Source organism: Mirounga leonina, unplaced genomic scaffold (assembly GCF_011800145.1).
Source record: "Mirounga leonina isolate KUSES-001 unplaced genomic scaffold, KU_Mleo_1.0 Mir_53, whole genome shotgun sequence".
Classification (NCBI taxonomy): domain Eukaryota; kingdom Metazoa; phylum Chordata; class Mammalia; order Carnivora; family Phocidae; genus Mirounga; species Mirounga leonina.
Genome location: NW_023270807.1, coordinates 82177762 through 82205189, shown reverse-complemented (window position 1 = coordinate 82205189; position 27428 = coordinate 82177762). Strand labels below are relative to the sequence as shown.

The window sequence follows — 27428 nt, the reverse complement described above, 5'->3', positions numbered from 1 at the left end:
GAAACGTTCTTTCTGCCTCAGGGTGTGAAGACTCTTAAATTTGAACATCAATAACAAACACATAAAAAAAGGGTCTGCTGATACTTCACATCTGAAAGGAAAGCAAAAATGACTTTCCTCTTAATTTGGGCAGTACAAAAAAGGTGTCGATTTTCTATCTCTTTCTTATAATTTCTCCTCATTAAAATTTTTGCCACCCTAGATTCATTGTAGAAGAAGAAGAAATTTCCTTCTGTGATATGTATTTCTAAAAACTGGTGAAGCGGCAGAAAGGGTGGAAATTAAGCGTGTTGATAACAGGGAGAGAACTGATTTACTGTTTTCAGGACAAATATTCATAGAATTGTCATTTGTAAGCTTTTCTTTTTACTCTGCAAATGTACTACTCATACCACATCCTCATCGAGTCCAAAAGCATCAGCAATATCTCCATTTGCCATATTCCCCTCTAGAACAATGGGGTGGGTCATGTGGGTTCTCACTCCTCTCAAAGGAGTATCACTATACTCATAATTTGCATTCCATTATCTGTTGTCTTTCCAGTATTCCAGTATCAGTAATAGCTTTCTTTTCTACTGGATCACTACTATCAGCTCAAAAATTAACTAATGAGAGTGACAAAATTACTTCCTTAATGTCCCATAATTTTCCAGTTACCTACCTGTTTTCTTCAGTATAACTACCAAAAAAGTCTTTCATTCACTTTCCTCTCATGCTTCATTCCATTCTACTCTGTCTTGTGCTGCCACCACTCAATTAAAACTGACCGTTGGCTATGTCACCACATTCCAGGTAGCCAAAGCTAGGAGACAATTCTATGACTGCACTTTATCTGACCTCCCATCAGCATATGGCTTAGTTGACTCCTCTCTCCCTCAACTGCCCTCTTCTTTCAATTTCCACATCATCACAGTCTCATTTCTGCCCTAGCTCTTTGCTTTCTCCTCTGCTTTGACCCAACTTATTGTCCGGAGCTCCTGGGAACTTGGATCACTTTTCTCTTTCTCATCATGCTCTCTCCTAGGTTTTTTTTTATTCAGTCCCATGGTTGATGATGCCTTCCAAATACACATCTCTAGACCAGACAGGTATTCCAAATTCAAGACCTGCATATTCTAACTGTATATTGACATCTATAATTTACACTTTTCAAACCCAGTATTTCTAAGATGGACTATTGATTCTGTCCTCTCTCCACAGCTATTCCTTCCTAGTTTTTTCCAGCTTAGTAAATGACATCATATCCAAATGTTGAAACTGGTAATCTATGACTCATTCTTAAACTGCGTAGTTCTTTAAACTCTCCCCTGGTGTGTAATCTATCAATAAATCCTATTGGCTCTACTACCAAAATATATAGAGAGTAAACCCATATCTTTCTACATCCCTGCCATTAGCCTAAAACAAACCACAACAGCATATTCTACCATAATAGCATGCTCTACCACAGTAGCATATTAACTATTCTTCCTCTCATTCTTGCCTTCCTGTATTATGTTCTTCAGACTATAGCCATAAAGTCTTTTTCAAATAATAAAACTCAGGTCATGGTACTACCCACCTTAAAATATTCTCATGAATTTCCATTGCACTTAGAATAAAATCCCAAATTATTATAATGCAGGTGAAGCTCTGAATGGTCTGGCTCTTCCAATCACATCTTGTGCTACTCTCTCCCTTGCGTACTTAGCTCTAGGCTTCCTTGCCCTCTTTCAGGTCCTTGTGGACTCCAAAAATCTCCTTTCCATTCCTTCCTCATCCACTTCCAGCTTCTTCTTTTTTTTTTTTAAAGGTTTTATTTATTTATTTGACGGAGAGAGACACAGCGAGAGAGAGAGCACAAGCAGGGGGAGTGGGAGAGGGAGAAGCAGGCTTCCCACGGAGCAGGGAGCCCGATGCGGGGCTCGATCCCAGGACCCTGGGATCATGACCTGAGCCAAAGGCAGACGCTTAATGACTGAGCCACCCAGGCACCCAACTTCCAGCTTCTTCTATGAGGTGACGCTTCTCGTTCTTCAACACTCAGATTACATGTTACCACTTCAGAGAGCCTCTCCTGACAACCTTTTATAAAGGATTCCTCTCATCTACTCTTCCAAGACCCATCCTTAGTAGCTCTATCAAGATATCTTATTAATTTTCTTCATGGCATTTATTACATTTACTTAAATTTGCTCTTTGGCATATTATCTAGCCTACCACTAAATGTAATGTCCTTGAGGGAGGGACCACCTTATCATCCATGTCAAGGGTCTTGATTGTGTCAAAATACATGATTATCAATATCTATTAGCTAAAAAAAATGTATGAACACTTCCATGAGGTGGTTAATATTATTCCCATCATATAGAAAAGAAAACAAAGATTTGAATTGAGATACTTCTTTTTTCAGTATCCCACTTTGCTTTCACTTCTTCACCTGTCCCACTGTGTAGTGAAATGAATTATGCTGGTACTAGGAAAGTCAGAAAATATTTGAAAGATAAACTGTGGAGGGATTTATACGAAGTTGGGGAGAAATGAGAAAACAAGATTTCGAATCAACATTGTGACCCCAAATAAAGTAAAAGAGAATGATATTATAATGAGTGCTTTGACCTGTTTTTTGACAACCAAGAATTACGACATTCTGGTCTTTATAGTTTACTCAGCTTTTAAGTGGTCTGTGGATATTGGTGATAGCAAAGCTAGCATGACTGGCCTTATGAACTCAATAAAAAGCAAGTGAAATCAGGAAAGGATAGGAATGAATAATAGCAAGTCTAAAAATTGGAAGTTTTGATGAGGAAAAGAAGGAATTGTTAGTTGAAAAAATGAAAAAGAGAGAAATTCTGGAGTTCCGGAATTCATTGTCTCCTGATTCACTAAAATCCTTTAAGGGCTTCAGAACACCTTTATTTATCAAACAATTATTGTGTGAGAATCACAGGAAGCTTTTATTTTCCCTCCTCTGTTTCTTTGTTTTGACTCTTCTATGCTTCTCTCTTCCTATCTAATTGTTACCATTATTTAGCATCCAATTTGAGGTTTTTCCACTCTGGGATACTTTCAGTGACACTGAAACTGCTCACCTCTTTGAATGATTATTGCACTTATGTTCTGTACCATTTACCAGTCCCTTAATTATATGGTGCTGTGATCCAACTTTTCATAGGTATTTGTTCTGTCTCCCTAAATAGATTGTTAGCTGTTTAAGGACAGGGATTATGATGTAACCTTCTAGATAATCCCCTCAGCATGTAGTACAGAATTTACCAAAGATTCACAATAAATATTTTTGAAGAGAGGAAAGAATAAACAAAAAATATAGCCAACTGAACAATTCTAATATTCAGTTTTATATCAGTGGACGTTTGGGACTCATAAGGATGAAGAAGAGTACAGGGAATAATGAATGTGGGGATAGGTATTAAAGCAAGAATAGAATCAAGGTATTTATTATTCCAATTGAAATAGGAACTTAAAGGTTCAAAGGGAGCTTTTGGCTTGAATAAAAACTGGTAGGCTCTTAATAAAAGAATATGTTTCATCAAATACAGCATGTATTTTAAATGTAAAATCAAATTTAGGTTGACAGAACAAATTTATTTCCACAATTATTTTTCTCTTTAGATGAATTTTGGAAAAGCAAGTATCTCAATGAATTTCATTTAGTTTTATTTCTAGATAGATGAATCTGAGCCTAGTTAAAGAAAACACATTTGTCATAAATATGACTCTAAATCTTGCGTATCCTCCAAAAGCATGCATTATTTTAGAGTACAAAAGAACTGACAAAGCAATGCCTAGAGTGTTTCTACAAATGGCATAATGGGATAGTGTGTTGAAGTGGAACATTTTGGTGTACTCAAATGATTCCTTAAAGGCACCATTTTTAAAGAATTTAAGCTCCTATTTATCCGCAAGCTATGTCCTCTATCAGGAAAATGGTGTTTACATTTTTTGACCAGGTTTCAAGTAAAACCAATTTCAAACTACCTAAAAAAAGACATACATATAAGTACATGAAAATTATTACCTTAAAATGACACACTGTGGTATTAAATAAGAAATGTTAATCTTATTACAAAACTAGAATATTGGGGTAACAATAAATATCTCAAATTTTAGGTGTTAAGCAAATCAAAGACATGTAGGAAATTTTCCAGATCAAGATATTTCTTCCATATATTATATTCTTGACATTTTAAAGATTGCATCCTTCAGATGTTTGCAGTTTGGTATTCTTAGAAATAAAGTAGAGAGAGTGTGATACCCAAGATTAAAAACCAGAGGAAAGGGGGGAAAAAAGTGCTAATTCCTGGTAAGTACAGAGACAGAAATGAAGGGAAATTATTTTGAAATATTAAATATTATTCTGCTATCATTCATCTTATTTTATCAACCAATTAAATAGGAAATACACACTTAGGAAAATATCAGATTTTCAGCTGTCATAAAGTAAAAATATCCGGAACAGAAACATAATTTCAAGATGACATAATGTGAGTAGTACTCTATTTGAAAGCCATGATTTCTGGCAGACACTCAAGTTTCTTCCTCAAGGAAAACACTATCATTTATTTGTGCAATCATTGATGGAAGAGCTAAACTACTTTTAAAACAGCGTATTAAAAGCGATGTGGAAGGAACTTGGAATGCGCTGAGGATTTATTCTTGCAAACTTACTTCACAAGAAGAGCCAGTGTACCCAGGAGGACATTGACAAACCTCCACAGCTGCTGCAAGGCTTCTGTCAGTCAGATAGGGGACCGCGGATTCAAGGCCAACAGAGCCCAACCTACAGTGGGAAGGAAAAGAGACGGCAAATAGCTTGAGAAATAGTGTAGTGATAAGAACGTAAATATAGGTAAACGGCCAGCAGATATCCATAACTTGAAGCTCTGGTCATTCATTAAGTCTGTCCAGTGAAAAGTGCTCATCACCACTACAACATCAAGGGTTGAAAAGAGGAGAATATTCTTGTTCACTTCTTGGGCTTTGGCTATGTGTTTTGATTTCCTTTCCTGGGGACAGAGTTTAAAATAACATGGTTGAAGGTATTTTTAAAACAGAAAACATTCACATGACTTATTTGACTCACTTTAACATTTAAACTACGAAATCAAAAGAAGACGTTATTAACACCAGCTTGAGGATTTAAATTGGAAGGAAAGATGGAAGCCAAAAAAAAAAAAAAAAAGGAAGCTATTTTGATTTCTTTTTTCTCAGAAACAAATCTGCACATTGGTAGGTAAAAGTGAAACTTTCAAATGCTCAGTTGAATTACTTAAAATTATTTTCTTAATTTGTTTTTGGCCTAAATCAAAGGCATTGGTCTCTGTATCTGTGGGTTTCATTTTATCAGCACTTCTGTATAATCTAGTGATTTTAGCAGAGTGATTTGGTGTCACTCATTAGTTTGGGGAAAAGCTGGTTTGGCCAAATTGAAAAATACTGTTATATTTGCTTTTTATTTATATATGTGGTATTTATGTACATTACATGTAGATGTATTTCCTTCCAAAAATATGAAAACTTATAACAATTTAAATAAATGTTATTTCTGTCTTCTTGGCTTTTCCCATTTTTTTTCATAAAAGAAATTTTAAAAGCTTCATTGTTAACAACACAGACTTGGGAGTCAGACAGACTAAGATTCATATCCTGTCTCTGACATTTACCAGTCCTGTAGCCTAGAAAAAATTACTAATTTCTCTAGGTCTCAGTATTCTCTTCTATGTAGTGGAGATTATATAAGAGTTCATACATCATAAGCTTGATTAAAGAATTAAATGAAATAATGAATATAAAGTTCATATATACAACACATAGTAGGTGATTATTAAATAGTAGGCATTTTATTAACCTTATTCTCATTGACTGTGAGACAAGATAGAAAATGTCTACATGAGTACCTACAAGAAATACTACTTGAATCTCCAAATCTAGCTTCTTGCCATTTTAATATATTAAAACAAATTTAAAATAAACTTTAAGGGCACAAAATTAATTGATTGCTATTGACTAGTGATAAGTATTGTTTTTTAAAATGATTGTTAACCTCCCCTAACACAACATTATATGCCATCCTTTAACCATAAGAAAGATATAACCAACTCTTGCATTTTCAGTTGCTTTCCAAAAGAGTGGTAGTAGATTTTCATTAATTGGTGATTCACATTTATCAAGGAGTTTCCGAGATTTGGGAATCTATGCTGTAATCAGTCCAGACAACAAAGCTAATGGGCTCATTTAATGTATCTTCAAAAGTAACAACCTTTAACCAAGTTGTAAGCTTTTCAGCTAATAAGTTTCTAAAATACTACTGTTGGGGGCAGCTGGCTGGCTCAGTCAATAGAGCATGAGACTCTTTTTTTTTTTTTTAAGATTTTTTTTATTTATTTATTTGAGAGAGAGAATGAGAGAGAACACATGAGAGGGGATAGGGTCGGAGGGCAAAGCAGACTCCCTGCCGAGCAGGGAGCCCGATGCGGGACTCGATCCAGGGACTCCAGGACCATGACCTGAGCCGAAGGCAGTCGCTTAACCAACTGAGCCACCCAGGCGCCCGAGCATGAGACTCTTAATCTCAGGGTTGTGAGTTGAAGCCCCACGTTGGGCATGGAGCCTACTTAAAAAAAAAAATACATTAAAATCTTTATTGTTTTTACTCTTACTTTACTAATCCTAGACACTTGATAGTACCTTGGAATGTATATGACCTCAGACATAACCAAAAAGTTGAAAAGAAAAACCAAGGCAATTGGAAGGGATCATCCTTGGTGCTGAGTACTAACTGACATCTTCTAAAGATAAGGGATTTATCTTTAGCCACAGATTAATTCATTGAACACTACTTCTTGACTGCTTTCTTCTCTGGGGGTACAGTCTGGACAACTTAATAGAAGGTCCTAAAATGGTAAGTGTTAAAAATCACTCTTTTACAGTGTTCAGGTTACATAGAGATTTTTAAGAAAATCTCTTAAGTGGTCATTTTTTCCCCCATCAAATAAAATTGTACAAGAAGTATCCCTGGCAATTCCTTTTTTTTCCATTGGGGTGAAATTCATATAACATAAAATTAACCATTTTAATGTGTTCATTTAGTACATTCACAATGTTGTGCAACTACAACCTTTATTTGGTTCCAAGCATTTTCATCAGCCCATAGGAACACCCTATACCTATTAAGCAGTCACCTCCTATTCTGGCCTTTCTCCCAGCCCCTGGTGAGCCATGAGTCTGCTTTCTGTCTCCATGGATTTATCATGGATAATTCTGGATATTTCATATAAATGATTGAATTATACAATACATGACCTTTTGTGTCTGGCTTCTCTCTTTTGGTATAATGTTTTCAAAGTTCATCCATGTTGTAGCATGTATCAGTACATCATTCCTTCTTATGGCTGAGTAATATTCTATTGTATGAATACACCACAGCATAGGGTTTGAGTTACTAAGGAGAGTACTTGCTTGTGTTGACATGAGCTTATGAGCTACTTCTCACAAAACCCTGTTGTATCATCTGTGTACCTAGCCAGATCATCTCAATACATGCTCAATAAATTTTTGTTGGATGGATGAATGGATAGATGAATGAATGGATACAAGACTACATACACAAACATACATGCATGAATAGATGAATGGATAGGTAAACGAATAGGTGAATGGAATGTAGTTATATTATAAACACCGACTAACATACTCCCAAACAAATGATACACTGAAGCCTAGTATCCACATTCCAGATAAATAAAGTCAGATAAGTAACATACAAATTACTTGTTTGATCTGGCAAAAAAATAAATAAACTGAAAAATGTTAGAGTTAGAACTTGAGGTCAGAGGTCAGAACTCATCTGAATGAATTGTGACATCTTATTGCCTGCAGTTAATGGGCTGTCACAAGATTCACTTAGATTTCTGATCACTTTAATTTCAGAATTAGATGATTTCAGGGTTGTTATACTAGTTTATTATCACATAAAAGACTGTCACAATTTACTAAACAGTAGACTGGTCAATTGTGTATATAGTCCCAGGATTTTCAATATAAAATTGAGTATTGGAATGTTTCAAAATAGAAAAGTGAGTAATTGACTACTTTAAGGAACAATTTAAAATATAACAAAACAAAAACAAAAATATTTTCAATGAATTGCCAAATTTCATTTGTCTTTTGAACAACAGATGTTCCTCTCCTTAATCTGTGTAACCATTTTGAGTTAATTTCAATATTCAAACATCTTTCCCAGTCATATTCCACATTAGCATTCACTGAGCAGACCCAATGTTCATCAGGTTCTGCTGTTGGTAAATGGGATTTTAATATGTTTAACAGTTTTAAGTGTTACTCATAAAGAAGGCTGCAGTTTCCCCCCCCTTCAATATAGACATGTTCTTTACTTGATACCAGGCTGCATTCATTTAAATACATAATGCTGATAGTAATAAGGTACTAAATTTTAGAAGTACATGAACTATTAAAGATTTGTCAACTAAGTCACATGCTTTAGCTGGCTATTTCCCCTCATTCATATGACTTGGGAATATAGATAAGATGATGAAGAGAAAAGACATAACTATATAAGCTTGTACTGAAAATATTAGAATCATACCAGAAGTAGTGTCCTGGTACTGACTTAAAGATTGTTCTCAATATTTTTGTTTCACTATATTTCTACCAGACTTACATAGGTTAAGCTTTGCTAAGATAATAATAACAATAATATATAAAATATTCTTTGAAACAATAAAAACTTTGATCATAAAACTCTTGTAAATAATTTTTTTTGCTATCTTTTTTTCTATTGAAGGCACCATTTAATTCTACTTAAACAAATGTTACTTTGGGTTAGCCACCAGAGATGAAGATTTTATTTTGCTGTTTCAGGTGCTTTGTTCTCTTTCATTTTTGTCAAAAGAAGATGATGACTCAGAACTTCCCATAGTCTCTACCTTGTGGAAGTTCCATCAAGTACCACTCAGGGGGAACGGATAAATGTTACTCCACTCCTAAAAAGGCAAAGAATCATTTAGTGGCCCAGGTAATGCCTGAGTGGGCCATCTGAACAAGAACTAGACATTTCCTACAATCATTTTTAATTCCCCATCTAGTAAGGGAAATAACTGACAGAATCGGATACCACTGAAGCCATTCACAAACATTATATTAAATGCTAATATGATAATTCATTTCTTTCCTCTTAGCTCTACCAGTATGTACTGTGTACATTTCTAATGCACGATTTCTTATACTACTATAAATGCACATGTCTGCCTTCCATCCTGGAGTATGCCTTTTTTTTAATTCAGTGATCATTTATCCATCATTGTATCCTTTTTGCTTAGCCTAGAACTACCACATCATAATAATTACTGCTTACGGAGTGTCTGCTATCTTCTGTGTACCATAATGGGGCTTGACAGACATCTCATTTAACTATGAGTGAATGCAGTGTGGTAATCGTGTTATTGTCCACATTTACAAATGAAGAACCTGAGACTCAGAAGTGCTGTGTCCAGGATAATACAGTTAGCCAACAGTGCAGCACAGATTCAAACCTGAAACCAATGATCATCTTGTGACCCTACATTGCCTCCCAATGTATTGCTAGATAGCATAGCAGGTGTTTTCTGGTACATCATTTTCTCACCTAGTCTTCCATCTTCAAAGTTAGCGATAGTTTCTGCCATTTTACAGAAGAGGAGACTGAGACTTAGAAAGATATATGTGTATATATATATAAAAGACACTCAGTAAATGGTGGCAGACTGAATGAATCCAATATTTACAGAATTGATTTGGTATGTAGTCAAAGACAATAGGGAGGAAAAACAGGTGGGTTTAAACCCCTTACCAAGAGCCCAATGCCTAGTGAGTTGTGTAAGATTTTTTTTTTTAAGTTTTAAAGGCTTTATCAGTATAATTTCTTCAAAATACAGTTACCTGTTTCATTTATTTCAAAAGGTAGATGCATACCATACACCTCTCAACACTATTACTAAAATCATCAAGAAACTCCTTTATTTACAAGGGTTTTTCTAGATTATTCATTCCATAAATTCTGTGTAATATTTTTGGTGCAAACCCCCAATACACATTTACTCTAAAAAGCCATATGAACATACCTTGCCTTGAAATGATTCTGAATTCATTTTTAAGCAATAAAGACACAATGGGGTATATCACAATAAAGTCATGATGGGGGCTCAGTTATGCTGTGATAACAAACAACTCCAAATTCTTAGTGGTTTAATGAAAACAAAAAGTTTACTCATAAAATCCTCCACAGTTCTCGGTGACTGTTTAGGGCAGCTGACCTCTACATGCTATCAATACTTCAGGCTATTTTTATCTTCTTGAGGTGGATAAGCTCCAGAGAGTCTCATACTGGCAATTCAATGCTTTTCTTGTGTGTGTGTGGGTGGGCGTGGGGGGGTGGCAGGGCAAATCATTTCTTCTCACATATCATTGGCCAAACCAAGTCATATGACCACATCGACCCTCAGAGATTAGGGAAATGTAATATTACAAAAGGAGGAGTTTGGATCTGGGTATTTACCCAAGGGAAAAAAACCCCACGAATTTAAAAAGATGTATGTACCCTATGTTTATTACAGCATTATTTACAACAGTCAATATATGCAAACAACCTAAGTGTCTAATAATAAATGAATGGATAAAGAAGATGTGGTATATATACCAATGGAATACTACTCAGCCATAACAAAGAACGAGATCTTGCCATTTGTTACAGTATGGAAAGCCCCAGAGGGTATTATGCTAAGTGAAATAAGTCAGACAGAGAAAGGTAACTACCATATAATTTCACTTATACATGGAATCTGCAACACAAAGCAAAGGGACAAATAAACAAACGACAACAACAAAGATGGAAACAGGCTCATAAATACAGAAAACAAATAGGGGTTGCCAGAGTGGAGGGAAATAGGGGATAGGCAAAATAAGTGAAGGGAATTAAGAGGTACAAACTTCCAGTTATAAAATAAGTAAGTCATGGGGATGAAAAGTACAGCATCAGGAATATAGTTAATATTATTGCAATAACTTTGCATGGTGAGAGATGGTAACTACACTTACCAAGGTGAGCATTTTGTAATGTATATAATTGTCGAATCACTATGTCATACACCTGAAACTAATGATAATATATGTCAACTATACTTCAATTAAGATTTTAAAAATAAATTAGTAAATAATAAAATAAAAAAGGAGGGGATTGGAAATTTGATGAATTGAACTAATGTCTGCCATAAGGTAAAAGGAAAAAAATTGTAGAGTTTATACCTAATTGATATTTAAGAAAAGCTGAACAGACTCCTTGTTTGAGTTAAATATAAAGGGTGCTAGTAGAGCTAATGTTTAGAGAATTTAGAGGAGAAAGATGTATGATTTGGTTAAGTTCATTTCTATTTCTAATAGAAGGATGAAATTTTTCTGTTTTCATCTTCCCAATGAGGGCAATGAGAAAGAAATCAATTTTATTGTGTGAGCCTCTCAGCATTCTGGAAAAGAATGACAGCAAAAATTGTCACCATTTTGGAACTATCACTATGTGCTTTATCCTCTATGTCTCCAAAGTCTTAACGGTGCTTGGAGAAAATGGTATTGCTTGCAGTGACTAAGGTCAGACAGAAATGCTTCCTTTTGTGTGCCTATTTGCCATTAGCAAAATGCTTTTGCAGCTCTCTAATTCTATTCTCATGGTGACCTTTGAAGTTGGCAAGGCAATTGTCCTCCTCCGCATTTCACAGACGAGGTGATTGAAATTCAAAGAGGTCAAAGCTACACTTATGTTTGCAACTATTAAATAGCTGAATTGAAAACAGAAGTCAAAATCCTGACCCACAGGCTAGTTCTCCTTCAACCATTCATCTGCATCTAACCACACAGCCGGAGGAAGCGAAGTCCACATGCTGAGAACTACCATGGAAGTAAATCTTCCTTAAATACAACTAAAACACCAAGTTTTGTGGAGATAGCTTCAATTTACTTGTGCTTACACACAAACTGGATGCCAGGTCGGAAGCCTACTGTGCAAAACAAGTTGAAATCAACTCAAGTGATGTTTTACAAATATGATTCAATCCACTTGTAGATCAGAGATAAATAAAATATAACAAGTTCACAGAGTCAGGATTTATGCTGACTCTCTGCTTACCTGAAATGGGTAGGAGTTTCACATTGGACACTGGCTTTTCCTTCTAGAACGACAGTACTTTAGGTAACTTAGGCTGCAGAAAGCAGCCACCTACTTGGATTATCTCCAGTGTCGTTCCCATACCCTGGCTCTGTGAACACGTCACTCATAGTGGGGAGCACTTGGAAAGCTTCAAATGAAAACGATGGTTTTGATAGGTAGACACTGAAATTATCTGACCTAAATCAGGAGGAAATGCCTTTGGATGAACCAGCCTGAGAAGCAGGGCTGACAAAAATCAATAAGCCCCCGAGCCACTTTTTGTCAATTTGGCTGTCATTCACATTGAAAGCCAGAGGACTCATCTCTCTGTACTGTTTAAACATCACGACAATCTCTATTCATGGCATTTTAACCCAGCTTCTAGCAGAATTGCCCGTGCAACAGAGGTGTACTGTTTGACAATAGTTGTGTTTATGAATCTGAGTCCCCTCCTTTGGGAGATGGTAATGATGATTACACTTAGTTGAAATGGCACAAGTGAAAGACAAACTAGGCAGCAGCACAAGCAAATGACGGGGGTGGGGGAGCATCAGCATAAACCAAAAGAACCCTTCTGCAGATAAACCAGTATTGGAGACATTGCTTTGGTCTGAATATGTCACGTTGTCAGTTTTGGGTCATGTTTCATCATCCAACTTAATCTCATTTAGGGGTACGTTGCCATGCCAGCTTGTGCTTATTATCAGAGCAGAAAAGCAGAAGGGGAAGAAAGCTCATTCAGACAGAGTTGAAGTTTACATTTCACTGGACTAATACATCACTGTTTTTAAAATGAAAAGCACAGCAGCCTACAGTTAGTCGGATATGAGCATGTTTGGTTCCAGTCAAAAGTTCTCTCTTGAAAGAAAAAAAATGGAAAACAACCAATTCCAGTTAATGAGCACTTTCCATAATTATCACGTATAATTCACGTATAATTTTCACAATGACCCTGAAAGGTACACACTGTAATCTCCACTTTACACTTGAATGAACTGTTTCCACAAGGACAAATCACTTGCCAAAGGTCACACATAAAATAAGGAACTGAGCTCACAGAATTCCGAGTTAGGTCGACTCCAAAGCTCATACTCTTTCCTTTACATCACACAGCTATCCTAGTCTTTTATAAAGAGACTTGGCATTATTTAGATGAAGGTGCTTGTATTTCTTATTACAAACTATATAAATATTAAGTTAGATACACGTTAATTAATTAAGGGAAGAAAATACAAACTACTTTCCGAATATGACTACCCTGGAGTTACGCCTCTTTAGTTCCCCACAATCTGAGTCAGCATAATGGAGATTTTATTTTCCAGTATAGAATTTCTCAGAATACGGATCATTTTTTATCACATGCTCTGGCCAAACTGTGAAGGAATCTTCAATACTAGAAAAGGGCTAACACACATTCCTTCTGGGTATTTAAATTTTGAAGTTTTAATAGAAATGCTTTTTGGAAAACTAGGGCTCGATTCTTATCTATTATTTGAAGGAAACCTACAGATCTTCAAAGTCACTCTTCTACCGCATGCATGTTTGCTCCAGAGGAAGTGTGCAAACACCGGGAGATGCAGTTCTTGAGTTTACCTGAAGATGGCATCCATCCCAAGGCTGTACGTGATTTGTAAGAGGACTCTCTTCAAATTCGCAAGCACTGTCATCAACTCTCTTCTACTGACAGGGAAATTTGTGCCATGTATGGTAAACAATTCTTCTTTAAGTGACAGTACATGAATATGTTCTTCATACGGTTGCAGATACACCTCATCTTGGGCTGTGCTGATTCTCAAGTCATTTCCCTAAAGGGGAAAAGAAAGTACAAAAGGGTAAAACTGTGAAAAGAAGGTATAAAAGGGTAAAGAGAATGCATATTTGGATTTGCCACGTGGTGAATTATCTTCAGTAGATTTTTAATTCTAGGTTGGCTTTCCTTTCATTCAGTATATTTCTGGTATATATGGAAGTAAGAGAAGGCAAATTAACTGTTAGCTTTAACCAGATCATCCCGATCACTTAATACTGGAAATATGTATGCTGGGGGAAGAATTTTGTCATTGATTCACATGCATGAAACGTTTAAGGCAAAGAACAACAGAGCGCAGTGCTAAATCAACATCAACCTATTGAGCGCGGTGCTAAATCAACATCAACCTATTTGGAATCACAAATGTGCATGCAAGTGTGTGCTTTTGAGATTGTCTGAGTATTGGAGGAAGAATAAGAGAAAAGTGGGGGAGGCTCTAAGATATCTTTAGGCCTCCAGCATTTTGGAATTGTCCATGGCCCCCCAAATCCTGAAAGCAGTTTCTCCTATATCTTTCTTATCTAAATTAAGAGTTCTGAAGTCAAGATTTAACTACACCTAAATAAACAAGTTTCCTTTTTCATTTGCATCTGCCAAGTAGACCATAAAATTTACTTGGAAGCAAGAGGAGATGGAAAAAATTAAGCTATGTAAATCAGCATTTGCCTAAACACTTCATCATACTTATATTCTTGGGAATATGGTCAATATGTTTTTATTTTAAAGTCCAAGTCTGGTCTAAAGGTCTCCATTATCACTGGAACCTAATGAATATGATCAGTCTTTTAGATATCTCTCAGGGTGAAACATAAGACAGGCATAAAAAAATTTCCCAAGATATAATATTCCCTAAGTCATACGTAAATTAATGTCAAACCAATCAGGTAAGGAATAACTTAAGAGCGTGAAACAGTTGAACATAAATGATCTGCTCCATACTCTACCTCTAAGATAACCATAATCTGGAGTACATGTTCTGTATCTTCTTCTTCTTCTTCGAAGTCATATGATATGGTAAATGTCAATTGTCCTCCAGCTGCTGTAAGCTACAAGAGAGGAGATACATAATCATTACAAGACAGGAGATGGGCTATTAAATCATATTTTACTTATCATTTTAAAATCATTTTATTGTTCTAGAGGGTAGGATTTGAAAGAAACAGAAATCACAAAAGTGCAGAGTGAGAATGATAGACATTTCTTCAGCAGTAACCTTCATACGAACTTACCCATCAACAGCAAGCCTGACATAAATATAAATTCATGTATTATTTTCCCCAGTATTGCAGGCTTGCTGAAATAGGTTAAATTCTGTGAAACCAAACACAGCCCCTCCTGTCATTTTTCTCATCTATAACTTGAGCTTTACAATTCCCAAGCAGAGAAGGATCTTCGTCAAAATTGGGAGATTTCGACCCATCCCTGAGGGTCACTCACTTTCTGTTAGTCTGAACACTTTCAACAAAGACATCACTCCATTTGACAGTGACTTTATATAGACTATAAGCTAAACGGGGAAATGTTGTGGGTCAGAGCAAAATAAAAGAATGGCAGCAAATTTTATATTATGATACAATTCAATCAAAACTCCCAAAGAAGATACGCTTTTCCCTGTGCAATCAAATATGCTTAGTTGAAATGAATGTTATTGTTCCTTTTCATTAAATAAACTTCTATATGCCAAGCCCCACATAATGGATGCTTGAGGTTTACATCTTCTGACATTGAGAGTAACCTTGTAGAAAGAAAAAAAATAGGAAAGCAAGATCATTTATAGGACAGGAATCAACATTGGAACTTGAGTGACAGACTCGATGCAAATACTGCAGTCCTTTTTTAAAAATTCCACTCTAGCATTGTAAATAAAGACATTCATAAAACAAAGCTGATGATTTGTATTCCACTGTCTCCTCCATGCTGACACACAGAGGCCCAGCTTTGCAGCCGCTGGCTCTCTGTGGCCTCTTACTGCAGACCCTGAACACAAAGCAATTCCCGGCGATGCACTGGATGGAGGAGGAGGAACCTGGATTCCTCTCAGAGTTGCTCCATAGGGAATGGCACATAGCTTGCCATGGCTGATTAAACAGGGTTTTCAAATCACAGCTCTGCAATGTCTTCCAAGAGCTCATTACATGGAGCTCTATGAGGAACTAGAATTCAGAAAACTTTTATTCCCCTGTTCCCCTGAGAAATAGCCCTACTCTAATGTCTTTTCATATATAAAATAATAAATATCTGCCTGGACTATAGCACTTGGCATTATTGTGAGTAATGAAGGGTGAATCTATGTAAAAGGTTTTTGGTTCTATTAAGATAAGCATCCTAAATATTACCTTGCATATTTGTTCAAAATCAGCCAGACCATTTTCTCAATGAGAAGAATCTAGAGAGGCAGCAGGAAAGAATGCCTTACATATTTTAAAGACTGAACTTATTAGAATTTTCTACACTTATAAAAATATTTAGTAGGACCAACGGATGGAGATTGGGAAAAACACCAGGATATAGAACTATAATGTTGCAAAACTTTTAAGCTTCCAAATATATTTTGATTATTTAAAATGTGGACTACATGCTTTTATTTATTTATTTATTTTGAGGAATATGTTTCCCTAAAAAAAAGGAAAGAAGATCAATTTTAATTCATAGTCTCTTAATTTAAAAATTACACAAATGTGAGGAACTCAGAACAAAAGGTAATGCCTATTTTGCTCATAAGAGCCAAAGCGAGTATAATCCAAACTTTTTTTTTTTAAGATTTATTTGAGAGAGAGACAGAGAGAACACAAGAGCATGTGCGCATGTGCATGGGCGAGGGGCAGAGGGAGAGGAAGAGAGAGAATCTCAGGCAAACTCTGCCCTGAGTTTGGCACTGGACTGGGGACTTGATCCCATGACCCTGAGATCATGACCTGAGCCCAAATCAAGAGTCAGAAGCTCAACCAACTGAGACACCCAGGTGCCCCAGAATATCCAAGATTTTAAGACTTTAGATGAAATAGAAAAATGTTTGATATGTTACATTTCATTTGTTTATGTTGTTTCCACACCTACTCATAATAATTATAAAGTCAAATAACATATAAAATAATATGAGAGAAGAATGAGGATGGAAATGGGAAAAAGAAACAAACAAATATAGAAAAAGAAAGGGCTCTTCTGCAGGTCAGTCACAACCATAAAACATGAACTAAGGAGTAGAATTAATTCAGCCTATTCTTCTGAGGGTTTATGATAATAATAGCAATAAAAATGAAAACTTGACTTTTCACTCACATTTCATAATGCAAATTTTCCCCAACTCTTCCATGCATTTTCGATACCTATACTAAGGTATCAAATCAAATCAGTTTTTGAATTATCTAAAAATTTTCATGAGTGAATCCATTTTACTTCCACCTAAGTTATGTGGAAACAGACCATTTTAAAAAGGTATATGATGATGATGTTGGTTTTTTCTCCACGTCACAAATACCCATTTCCATAGTATTAGAATTACTGTCTTTTTCTTTCACTCTAAAGCTGTATATTTATGTCCATTTCTCTTTTTTTGAAGGTATTTATTTATTTATTTATTTATTTATTTATTTATTTATTGAGAGAGAGAGAGAGCACGAGCAGGGGGGAGGATCAGAGGGAAAGGGAGAAGCAGGCTCCCCACTGAGCAGAGAGCCCTGTGTGGGACTCAATCTCAGGACCCTGGGATCATGTCCTGAGCCGAAGGCAGATGCTTAACCAACTGAGCCACCCAGGTGTATGGCCATTTCTATATCACAGCTTAGTCAAGTACTTATTTAATTAATTTTCAAAAAGGATTGCTTAAGATGCCATCCCACAGTTTAGAAGTTGTCTTTCCCTACAAGTACATACCATTATATGGAAGTCTTTGTAATGAGTCAACTATAAGACAGCATCTTCTTTTCTGAGGGATATTGGGATTTTGGGGAAAAACCTGTGAGAACATTCAGAGTATAAACTGTCCTTTCCTATAGCTTTGGATGAAGAAGTCTCTGCCGCTTCTCCATCTATCCACCACTCCATATTCCAAATGTCACCTTCACTTGGCTCTTCTACGTCCTTGCTTTCCCACTCTCCTATAATCCCCCTTCATTATCCCAATCGTCAATCTCTCCATCAAATCCAGTGTGTACAGGGCTGCCAATCATCAACTGACTTTATTGTTTCCTCTAGCTATTATCTATGGTTATTTATTAGTTTCACTGTTAAACTCTGAGATATAGGATATTGCACTCATTTCCTTTATTCTTACCCACCTAACCTTTTTTATTTTACCTACTGCTTCCTGTCTTTCACCCTTGGTACTCCATTAAAAGAGTTTCTTGAAAGGTCATTTATCAGTTCTACCTAGCAACCACTAATGGACCTTTGGTTCAGTTTTATTCTTACTCTCTATGTGGCATGTAATTATTCTTAAAATTCTCGACTCCTTTGTCTTCTATTGCACCAAACTTCCGTGATACTCCTTCCTCTGTCTTGGTCGTACCACTGTCTCATTTGTAGATACATTTTTCTTTCTTATTCTATATTCCGTGGATGGATGTCTCCAAGAATCTTACTCCCTTTTGGCTACCTTTTCTTATTGACTCTATTTCTCTCCAGTGGCTTTAATTATGTTTATACCTGGTTCCTAAATCGGTATCTTCTATCCTGTGCTGTGTCCCTATATTAGTTTGCTCAAGATCTCATAACAAAATACCACAGACTGGGTAGCTTAAACAACAGAACTCTGAGATCCAGGTGTCAGCAGAACTGGTTTCTTCTGCAGTCTCTCCTCTTGGCTTGAGGATGGCCATCTTTACCCTGTGTCCTCACATGGTCTTCTCTTTGTGTTCATCTGTGTTCTAATTTCTTCTTTTTAAAAGGACACCAGTCATATCAAACTGTACCCACTCTAATTACCTCATTTCAACTTAATTACCTCTCTAAAAATCCTTTCTCCAAATAGTTACATCCTAAGATTCTGGGGGTTAAGACTTCAACATATGAATTTGGGGGCAGGGATATAGTTCAGCCTGTAACAGTCCTGTACTGAGTGATTGTTTAATAACATCTCAAACACTCAACATACCCAGTTAATCTTATTATCTGGATCTTCCCAGGAAACAAACTTGATTATTTTCCCAACTTCCATGATTGGGTCAGGCCAATTGCTTTATTTCTCTTTTTCAATTAGAAACCACAGGTGTAACATAATAATTGTTTTTCACTGTGTTATTTATATCGAATTAGTCTCAGTCTTATTCTATTGAAATGCTTCTTGTCTAACTTTCTATTTTCACTACCAAATCACACTTACTAGGTCCTCACCAAGCATTTGAATTCAATTCTCTGACTCCAGTCATTTTGGGGGGAAAATTTTTATCAACTATTACTTCTGTTGTTGCCTCCCTAATGAAGGACCTCTAGTGGTCCTGGATCTATAATATCATTCAAGTTTCTACTCAGTCTCAACACTCTCTAGGATCTATTTAGCCCCCTATTCACAAACTGTGTACAGAGGTGGCCCAGGGCATTGCAGTAAACTTACAAAGGCACTGTGGGATACTGTCAATGTTTAAAGGAAACACAAGCAATACTATGTATCTGTTGGACACCACACAACCAGCTAGCTTGAGGGACTTCAGTTTTAACATGAGAAAACTTTATATTCCTTTCAGGGATATTCTCAAAACATTGAGCTACGTTTTTGCACTTTCAGCCATGCCGGATATTTGTTAAGGGAAGTCTTCAGTGGATGCTGTGATAAAAACCACATATTGCACAAAAATCAATGTGAAACAGGAATTAAAGGTAGCACTGTCCAACCTGTTTCTAGGTTTGAGAAGTTGTGTATTACCCAGCAGGCATACAAATCCCCTTTAGTAAGTCATTGTGGTTATTTATGAAAAAAAGAAAAAAGAAATTATTATATTGCCTGAACTTATGTGCATTATCTTTTTAAGTGGTTGCTCAGTTGTTAAAATGCAAGTATTTATTAAGTTGTTTGCCCCTCACTACTGTGGCATATTTCAATTGGCCTAGGAGACACTGTGAAAAAAAAAAATACAGAGACAGTAAGAGTACCACAAATTGAAGAAGTTTTGGCACTTCCGACCTATCCCCTGTTTATATCTACCCATTCTGCTACTTTGATTTGCTTCAATTCATTTTCCTGCTGAAATTCTCACCCCTACAGCTCTCTGACTATTCAAATGCTGCTTTTCTTCCTCTCCTTAGCTAGTGTCCTGCTGGTCAGAAGACTGAGGAAGCAAAAAGGGTTTCTCAGTGATATTCCCAGACTCAGTGGCAACCCCAACAAATAAGAGAGCTAAAGGACTCTAGAACAGGGAGAGCTCTGCATGAACCATCTCATCCATTAACGCTGGAGAATGCATTCTAACAATACACCCCACGACATTGGTAAGTTACATGTACTGTGCATAACTTTAATTTTCCACAATTTTGGACTTTGTAGACTCAATTTATTAATTTTATCTATGAGACCTTCAAATTCATCCATTTTGGGAACAACACTGGAGCACTGCATGTACCACCAATAGAACATTTCATTTTCTCCTGCTGCTGAGGAACAAAACTGTCACTATTGGCCAGAGAAATACAGTTTTCCACAGATAGAAGTAAGCATAATTCCAGTTCACACTGAGGCAATTCTTACATTTACTAGATAGATTAGACTATATTTACTAGAGATGAAAGTTGTATTTCTTTTCAATACAAAGAGAAAGTGAATTTAATGAGAATAATTCATTCATCTCCAAAGTCCTAGTGTTGTATTTGTTGTTGTTGTTGTTGTTGTTTTGTCTTGTTTTGTTTTTACCGTTCTTTATATCCATTAAGCAAAATTCTCTTCAGGAAGATTCAGATATCAAATTGAGAGGCACTGCAAGGAAAAGGAGTGGCATCCATTCACTCCGAGCAATGGTTCAATTCTACGCCCTTCACTCTTCTGATCCTCAAATTCACCCCACTAAGAAAAGAGCAACACAAGTAGCTGTTTCCCACGAGTACCTGTTTTAATTCTACCTTCAGGGGAAAGAAACAGCTTGTTTGCAAGTAACATTACAGTTACTATGCAATATATAACCTAACGTCACACATAATAACGTAGTGTGTGTGCAGCACATTGCGTTAAAGATTTAATGAGGCAGGGAAGTTCTCCCTCATGAGTGGAAAAGGCTAAAGGTAATTCTTAAAACTAAGCTTTACATTAGTATTTAGTATTAGGCTACCTGTGTTGTAGCTTCCCTTACCCACAATCTCAAGAAATATGAATGGAAGGGTGAAGGGTGGGTGATCTATGGGGGATAATATACTTGGGGGAGAAATTCTTTTGTAAAATAAGACTGGATTATTTGGTTGTCTGAGATCAGAACATCATCTCTCTTATTCCATTAAATGGGGTGTAAAATCTAATATTTACTTTTGCTTACCAGAGCAAATATTTCGGGAGGGATATGCGAAAATCAAACGAGGAAAAGTCTTTGTAACATGGAGCAGGATAAATGAAACATATATGTTTCTTTTATTATGTTATGTTAATCACCATACATTACATCATTAGTTTTTGATGTAGTGTTCCATGATTCATTGTTTGCATATAACACCCAGTGCGCCATTCAGTACGTGCCCTCTTTAATACCCATCACCAGGCTAACCCATCCCCCCACCCCCTCCCCTCTAGAACCCTCAGTTTGTTTCTCAGAGTCCATAGTCCTCATGATTCATTTCACCCTCCAATTTCCCCCCCTTCATTTTTTCCCTATCTTCTTTTGCCTTTTTTTAAACATATAACGTATTCTGTTTTCTTCTTCTATCTTCTTCTGCCTTTTTTTTTAACATATAATGTATTATTTGTTTTCAATTTAGCATCATAAACATGGCGAGGTTTCATCTTTCTAGATTTTGAAGCTCCATAGCCTTAAATTCTGAAAATGTGTCCCTCCCACCAAAGTGTTTACTGATGCATCTATTCATGGAACTCTCCTTTAACATAGAAACAGAACTTCATGTTTTGTTATGCTTTTCTGTACATTTATAACATTGAGATAAGAGCATGTTCCTCTTCTTTCAAAGTTTGATAATTAGAATAGAATGGGCGTAAGGGAATGTTGAATTAGAGAACAGGCAAAATTTGCATAGGAGGTTCGAATGTTATATCACCTTAATGCATAGAAAAAGGAGAAGGACTTGTGAGGGTCAAACAGAAACAACACATTCTGGAAACACTGGCTTGTAAGGCAAGAGACCACGTTATGTAATCTAGGAGATACAAAAGAGGAAAATCTTGAGGATTTTCCTGCCCACCTGCCTCCATTCCTCCCTTCCTTCATTTCTTCCTATCTGTCTGGTTTTCCTGCCCCCTTCCTTCCTTTTATCCATCTCCTCCTTTTATACCTCCGCCTCTTTTATTCCCCCCCTACTCCTTCTCTTCCCCTCCGCTACCAGCTCCATCTCCTCCTCCTTCTGATTATTTTTTCCTTTTAGATGTGGCCACATCCAACTTGATAATTTTGCATTCCTTTGTATTTTGTATCAGCTAAATTTCATACGTATCCAAAGTAGGGATGAAAATTAGGAATGTGACTGTGCCAAGGACAGAGTTTTATGGCAGGCAGCCCATCAGAGGTACATTCTCTCAGGGTGACACCAACTGACCAATCAGTGTCCCTGGAGACTAGTCCCCTAACTGCTTAATGGAGAAATCGGTTATGAGCTTCTTATATGAATTTTTATAAAATAAAATAATGCCAACCTATCTTCAGCATAAGCTTTATGTCTTCCATATTACAAAGTAAGGCCCAATTTTACTTTCTCTATACTCAGTTATGATTCAAAGCAAACAGAATTATAGAGGTTTGATCAGGTAAGAATGTTTCTGGCTGTAACTGAAAGCCAGACAATTAGCGATTCTCGTATGACAAGAGGTCCAGAACTAAACAGATCAAATTTTAAAATACAACAGATTATCCACACTTAAATCCATTTGGGGACACTTCAAAATATAAACACCTCATAAACAGATTTGCTAACCATCCTATAGAAGATGATGAAGTACACTACCCAGTACACAAATTAAGATTTAGTGTTTCCTCTAGGTTTTCCGACAGAGAGAACTACTTGTTACTTTGTGACATGCACTGATAAGTGTTGAGTTGATATAATACTATCTCAACAGATGTAAGTAAATGGTAGCAGCCAAATTCTCTAAACTGTTTTTTGTTATCAGGCCCAGACTCAAAAACAGGATCTTTGCAACAGCTGCTTGTCTTCTGTTTACTTACTTACATTTGCATGGAATGTTCCATTAATACTCTTGCTATGGGTTGGATTAATTTATGTGTAAATATTCAGTACAAAAAATACATGTAATACACAATTAAACATTTATCTAATCAAATAAGCTGTAAATTATGGTTTTATATATATGTAAATTTCTTATTGCCCTTAATTTTTTTTAAGCTCTCTGCCAAGAAAACAGAAAACTGCATGCTCATGATATACAACATGAATGTTGGTTAAAATAACAACATTTTAATCCAAGTTCCATTAAGTTAAAGAGACACAGCCTTACTGTTTTCATTTAAATGATAAATGAATATATATATTTTTGTACATTTATGCACACACAAATTCTGGGGAAAAAACTTATGAAAACGTTGTAAAATGGAGATATCAATAATGGTATTTTCTATTTGGATACGAATTTTAGCTAACCTTTCTCTTAGTGCATAAGCATTTTGTCCTATAAGGATATTCTTTACTTTGGATAGTATATGGCGATTATATAGCCTTTCCCCTCTTATTGCAAAAGCAGGAACAAATAAACAGAATTCTGTAATAAAGAGAATTCCTATCTTTCCCATAGGCAATGCTCAATGTTTATACCTTTGGCAACACTAAATATGGCCAGAAGGGCTGTATGCTTAAATGAGCTCAATTAATTCCAGGTTACATTATTTAAATAGCGGTTATTTTGAAATAACAGTCAACTTCCCACAAAGGCAGATGCCAGAATATTAGTCCTGGAATATAATTTTTATTTGATTCAAAATTGGTCTACCACACTTCGTTTTCTCTTTTCTCTTATTCATGAGCTCTGCAGGTGATTCTTTATTACAGCAGAAGCTGGTTATGAATTTTAGAAGAAAAGATTCCCAAAGATGCAATGGAAATTAAGTCACACCCCAGAGGAGAATCAACAGGTTAATAAAATATATTCAAGTGTCTTCTTCCAGAATGAACAGATAAAGATTTGTGTTAGTTATCTGACATGTCTGTTAACATGGAAATCAGATATAAATCACACAAAAGATCAAACTCATTCCTGGAGATTTTTCAGACCTGGTTTTGGATTCTCTTTCTGCCTTTAAATGTTTTATGGCCCTTGGGAAAGTAATTTATGCTTTCAGAGTCTCTGTTAATTTTCCCTAAAATGAGCTGAATTACACCTACCTCAAAAGAAGTTTGTTCTGAGGGTGAAACGAGAAAAACACAAAGAAGTCCTCACTTGATACCTAGCACATAGTATCTATTCAATAAATGTTGTAAATCATACTGTTTTAATAAGGATAATTTTCAAAATTGAAATACATACATACTTCACACTAAAAGCCTAATCATAATGATATTTATTTCATGATCTAAATGCACTTTGCAATCTTACGGTTTCTGGAAGAGATCACAGTGTTGGCAGGATTCAGATCTTATTCATGTTTTAATGTTTCCCTATGGTACTTTGCATAAGCATCTTACAGATAGTAGATATTGCATAAATATCTGCTGAATTTTAATCAAATTCAACACCATATATCATTTCAATGTATTTTAGATGGAGAAGGCATAAAAAACCAGGACAAATTTGTACTACCCCCATGAGATAACTTGCAGTTGTTATTAGAATAGGCCTTTATTGGTTTCTCTATACTTATCTTTGTCAGTCCTAAAAACAGATCAAAGGAAATATATCTATTTGAGTTTTTTGGTGATTTGAGCCTACTGCAGGAACTTACCGTACTGCTTACTGGCAAACTCTAAGTGCATTTATTTTAAAATAAGGCCCTTTAGCATGTGGGAAGTTTGATCTGCAGTTGAAAGGAAAAATCAATATTTAAATCATTTAGACATTTACACACATAAAGCAACTATATGCCATTACTTTTCACCAGATTCTATATGCTAGGATAATAGTGTAAATTCCAGCACCCACTAATACATATTTTATAAGTTACAAATACATTTTCAATATGTTCTGATATATTGGCAAACAATGTACTCTCTGTATTAAAAAGACACCTAGCATACAGATTATAGAAAGCAATGAGCCAACTGCATCATAACTAGTCAGAGCACATGCTCGACACCACCATTTAAGGGAGTAGTTACAAATTAGAGGTCACCCAAACAGGTGTGACCAGGATGCTGATGGCTCTAAAAGCAGAACAAGAGGTTTAGAAAGGTAATGGGGATCTTTAACCTTAAAAACAGAAGGCGTAGGGAAAACATGACTGTTTTCTTTGAGTGTCTGAAGGTCTATCATGTATAATAAAAAGAAAACTTGCTCTGTTTGTCGCATAAAAATGGAGTCTATACAAGGAAAGGGGAGGGGGGATATTTTTTGATCCTGCATAAAAATTAACTTCTAATACCTAGAACTGTTGAAAATGGAATGAGCTTTGTAGGATGTACATATCCTTATAGATAGATGAACAGGGATCCATCTGTCTGGGATGATGGAGAAAGAATGCTTACATCTGCTAAGAGTTTGGACTAGATCTGATATCACTGGCAATCTGTAATTCTGCCATGCTAAATTTTACAGCTAATTTACTAATAGTTGGTTAGTTAACTATCAGGGTAACCCTTTTCAATTTCTATTGTAGAGTACCAGGATAGTAATTAGCTTTTTATACACCTGCTCCTTGCTCTGTGGTTTTAGAAATAAAGCATTTAAATGACAGGGCAACACATTTCACTAAGAAAATACTACTTGTGGGGCACCTGGGTGGCTCAGTCGTTAAGCGTCTGCCTTCGGCTCAGGTCATGATCCCAGGGTCCTGGGATCGAGCCCCGCATCAGGCTCCCTGCTCTGCGGGAAGCCTGCTTCTCCCTCTCCCACTCCCCCTGCTTGTGTTCCCTCTCTCACTGTCTCTCTCTGTCAAATAAATAAATAAAATCTTAAAAAAAAAAAAAAAGAAACTACTACTTGTATAGACGGTATCAGAGATTCGGAATGGCATAGTGGGACAGAGTACAGGTTGTAGAGCTAGTCTTGGCGAAGCGGAAACAGAGTGCTCTGCCATTTATTAGCTGTGTATAACTAGATCAAACAATTATTTAATCTTTCTTTATATCAAGTCTGCGTCTGGAAAATGGAGAGGATGCAATAGTGTATGCCTCACAGGGTTGTTGTGAGAACTCAACTGAATAATCTAGAATAGTATTTGATACTTTATCAATGTTTAGTAAAGGTTAGCTAGGTAACAAAACAGTGGTAACAAAGGTTACCACTGTTTTGTTATTATTGCCATTATGGAAAACAATCTCCAAAATTTTGTTACTATTCAGAGCAAGATTCTCTGACTACCACCATACCACTGGGACACATCAGTATGATCCGGATGTTTTAAGCTTGAAGATAAAAACATCTGCCACTTTTATCAGGGAAATCCATTCAAAACCTCAATGAGATATCACCTCACACCAGTCAGAATGGCTAAAATTAACAAGTCAGGAAACGACAGATGTTGGCGGGGATGCGGAGAAAGGGGAACCCTCATACACTGTTGGTGGGAATGCAAGCTGGTGCGGCCACTCTGGAAAACAGCATGCAGGTTCCTCAAAAAGTTGAAAATAGAGCTACCATATGATCCAGCAATTGTACTACTGGGTATTTACCCCAAAGATACAAAAGTAGGGATCCGAAAGGGTACGTGCACCCCGATGTTTATAGCAGCAATGTCCACAAAAGCCAAACTGTGGAAAGAGCCAAGATGTCCATCGACAGATGACTGGATAAAGAAGATGTGGTATATATATACAATGGAATATTATGCAGCCATCAAAAGGAATGAGATCTTGCCATTTGCAATGACGTGGATGGAACTGGAGGGTATTATGTTGAGCGAAATAAGTCAAACAGAGAAAGACATGTATTATATGATCTCACTGATATGAGGAATTCTTAATCTCAGGAAACAAACTGAGGGTTGCTGGAGTGGGGGTGGGGTGGGAGGGATGGGGTGACTGGGTGATAGACACTGGGGAGGGTACGTGCTCTGGTAAGCGCTGTGAATTGTGCAAGACTGTTGAATCTCAGATCTGTACCTCTGAAACAAATAATGCAATATATGTTAAGAAAAAAAAGAAGAAGAAGAAGAAGGTAGTGGGAGGGGAAGAATGAAG

General features: G+C 36.3%; 1 protein-coding gene across 1 annotated transcript in view; it reads right to left on the bottom strand.

The window, feature by feature from the left end:
- LAMA2 (laminin subunit alpha 2) overlaps window positions 1-27428 on the bottom strand; it is a 617443-nt gene that overhangs the window by 252063 nt on the left and 337952 nt on the right. The window contains exons 13-15 of the mRNA XM_034990595.1: window positions 14948-15049; window positions 13787-13998; window positions 4669-4780 (exon numbers count right to left, since the gene is read on the bottom strand). Coding sequence (XP_034846486.1) covers window positions 4669-4780; window positions 13787-13998; window positions 14948-15049 — 426 coding nt within the window. The remainder of the gene's footprint in view (window positions 1-4668; window positions 4781-13786; window positions 13999-14947; window positions 15050-27428) is intronic.